The 2,642-nt window shown below is 39.1% G+C and overlaps 1 protein-coding gene across 1 annotated transcript in view; it reads right to left on the reverse strand.

Moving 5' to 3' along the window:
* Nucleotides 1–1,252: 1,252 nt before the first annotated feature.
* LOC108669595 (glutamate receptor ionotropic, NMDA 3A-like) overlaps nucleotides 1,253–2,642 on the reverse strand; it is a 15,311-nt gene continuing 13,921 nt past the window's right edge. The window contains exon 4 of the mRNA XM_047879999.1: nucleotides 1,253–1,484. Coding sequence (XP_047735955.1) covers nucleotides 1,253–1,484 — 232 coding nt within the window. The remainder of the gene's footprint in view (nucleotides 1,485–2,642) is intronic.

Raw genomic sequence — 2,642 nt, forward strand, 5'->3', positions numbered from 1 at the left:
AGTGAAGAGCCGCCACTCACCGACTCGTCCTGGACGAAGCGGTACAGGGCAGTGAAGAGCGACCACTCACCGACTCGTCCTGGATGAAGCGGTACTGGGCCGTGAAGAGCCTCCACTCACCGACTCGTCCTGGATGAAGCGGTACTGGGCCGTGAAGAGCCTCCACTCACCGACTCGTCCTGGATGAAGCGGTACTGGGCAGTGAAGAGCCCAGCGAAGAGAGCTGCGATGTTTGCGGTGTATGAGGCCACAAAGATGACGCTGAATGCGCCCCATACGTTGATGAGCACCTTGTTGGGCCATGACTTGGGGGCTGTGGGCCACGCAATCGCTTGTTATTATAAATAAATTGGACAACATATTGAACGCTTTTTACGACTTTAATTACATTTAAGCAGACATTTTAAAATTGAGCAAAATTTCGAGCGCTTTTTACACCTCTGACTGCATTGATGCAAAATATTTCTTTTTACGCAGTGGAAAAAAACGATGATATTAGTTCGTTTAAAAGAAAGATATATCATTTATAATAATTATCTGCAAGTCACAATTCGTTATTTTAATATAATACTATTAATCTTGTAATATTTTCATGATGATTACTACTAATCAGAAACATAAAGAAATTTAAATATCAGCCTCTGAAGGCAGCGATGTGGGAAAAGAGTAAATTAGGCAAAATTAATCTAGTAATAAATAATTGACCATAAAATTATGATGGCAATGTTTAACTTTAGAAAGCAACGAGGTGAGAGAAGAGTAAATTAGGCACAATCAATCTAGTGATTAATAATTGATCATACAATAATTATTAATGACAACGCTTAACCTTTGAAGGCGACGAGATGAGGGAAGTGTAAATTAGGCAAAATTAATCTGGTAAGTAATAAATTAATCTAGTAATTAATAAATTAATCTAGTAATTAATAAATTAATCTAGTAATTAATAAAGTAATCTGGTATTTATTAAATTAATCTGGTAATTATTAAGCTAATCTGGTAATTAATAAATTAATTTGGTAATTAATAATTGATCATGCAATAATTAATAGCAATGCTTAACCTTTGAAGGCAATTAGGTGGGAGAAGAGTAAATTAGACAAAATCAATCTAGTAATTAACAAGTTAATCTAGTAAATAATAAATTAATCTGGTAATTAATAAGTTAATCTAGTAATTAATAAACTAATCTGGTAATTATTAAATTAATCTGGTAATTATTAACTGATCATACAATAATTAATGACAATGCTTAACCTTTGAAGGCGACTAGGTGGGAGAAGAGTAGCCCCCACACGACCCAGAGGGCGCTGCCCAGACTGAAGTTCTTGGAGCGTTGGCGCCCCCAGGGGTTGAGGCCGAAGGGGCTGTGCCACTCATACAACGCCACCGCCAACGCCGTCACGTTCAGAGAGATGAAGATCGCTGCCCACAACTCCGAGCTGAACGGGATCAGGAACGCCAGTAGAGGGATGTCCGCTTGTCTGCAAAGAACGGATATTTTCTGTTTACTTTTAATACTCAAATATCTTTTCTGTTTTACTTGAATAATAGAGATTAATGTCAAAAGAACGGGATCAGGAGCGCCAGTGGCGGGATGTCCGCTTGTCTGCAAAAAACGGTTGTTTTCTGTTTACTTTTCATACTTTACTGTTTTACTTAGAATAATATGAATAAACGTTAAAAACATTGAACTCAACGGGATCAGGAGCGCCAGTAGCGGCATGTCCGCTTGTCTACAAAGAACGGTTGCTTTCCGTTTATTTTTTACACTTTAAAAACACAATACACTTTTACACTTTTTACACAATAATATAAATAAACGTTGAAAAGGTTGGACTGAACGGGATCAGGAATGCCAGTAGCGGGATGTCCGCTTGTCTGCAAAGAACGGTTGTTTTCTGTTTACTTTTTACACTTTACTGTCTTTATCGCATTTTATCTTTTATGGAAAAAGGCGCTATATTGTGCTCGTCATGTCCGTCTTTCTGTCCGTCCGTCTGTCCGTGACTTCACGTTTTCGTCGCCGAGAAAAAGCGCTCACTGTCACTCACTGCAGTGAGTACTGAGTTATATTTTTTTACACTTTACTGTTTTACTTAGAATAATAGAAACCAACGTTGAAAAGATTGGACTGAAAAGGGATTAAGAACGCCGGCAAGAGGATGTCCGCTAATCTGAAATTAACATATAATTTTGTGCGTCATTTTATTACCTTTGCTTTGATAATTAAAACATTAGAGATCGCGACCGAAAGTCTGAACTTGGGTGACTGTCGGTTAGCACTCCTGTCAAGCTGGTTCAGTTGCTGGCGCAGACTGTAACAGCGTCTTCTTACCTTGGCTACAGAGCGGCGAAGCTTGTAGAATTCCATCACCAGCGTTAGTGTTGTGGTTAGCGGTATTGAATATCTTACCTTATGTTGAAGTTATGTTGACGCTATATACACTGCGTTATATTCACGCTGCATTACAAATGATAACCCGCGTTATGTTCACGCTGCATTATAAATGGCACACTGCGTTATGTTCACGCTGCATTACACATGGCACACTGCGTTATGTTAACGCTGCATTACACATGGCACACTGCGTTATGTTCACGCTGCATTACACATGGCACACTGCGTTATGTTCACGCTG

This window comes from Hyalella azteca, unplaced genomic scaffold (assembly GCF_000764305.2).
Source record: "Hyalella azteca isolate HAZT.00-mixed unplaced genomic scaffold, Hazt_2.0.2 contig4397, whole genome shotgun sequence".
Lineage (NCBI taxonomy): Eukaryota > Metazoa > Arthropoda > Malacostraca > Amphipoda > Hyalellidae > Hyalella > Hyalella azteca.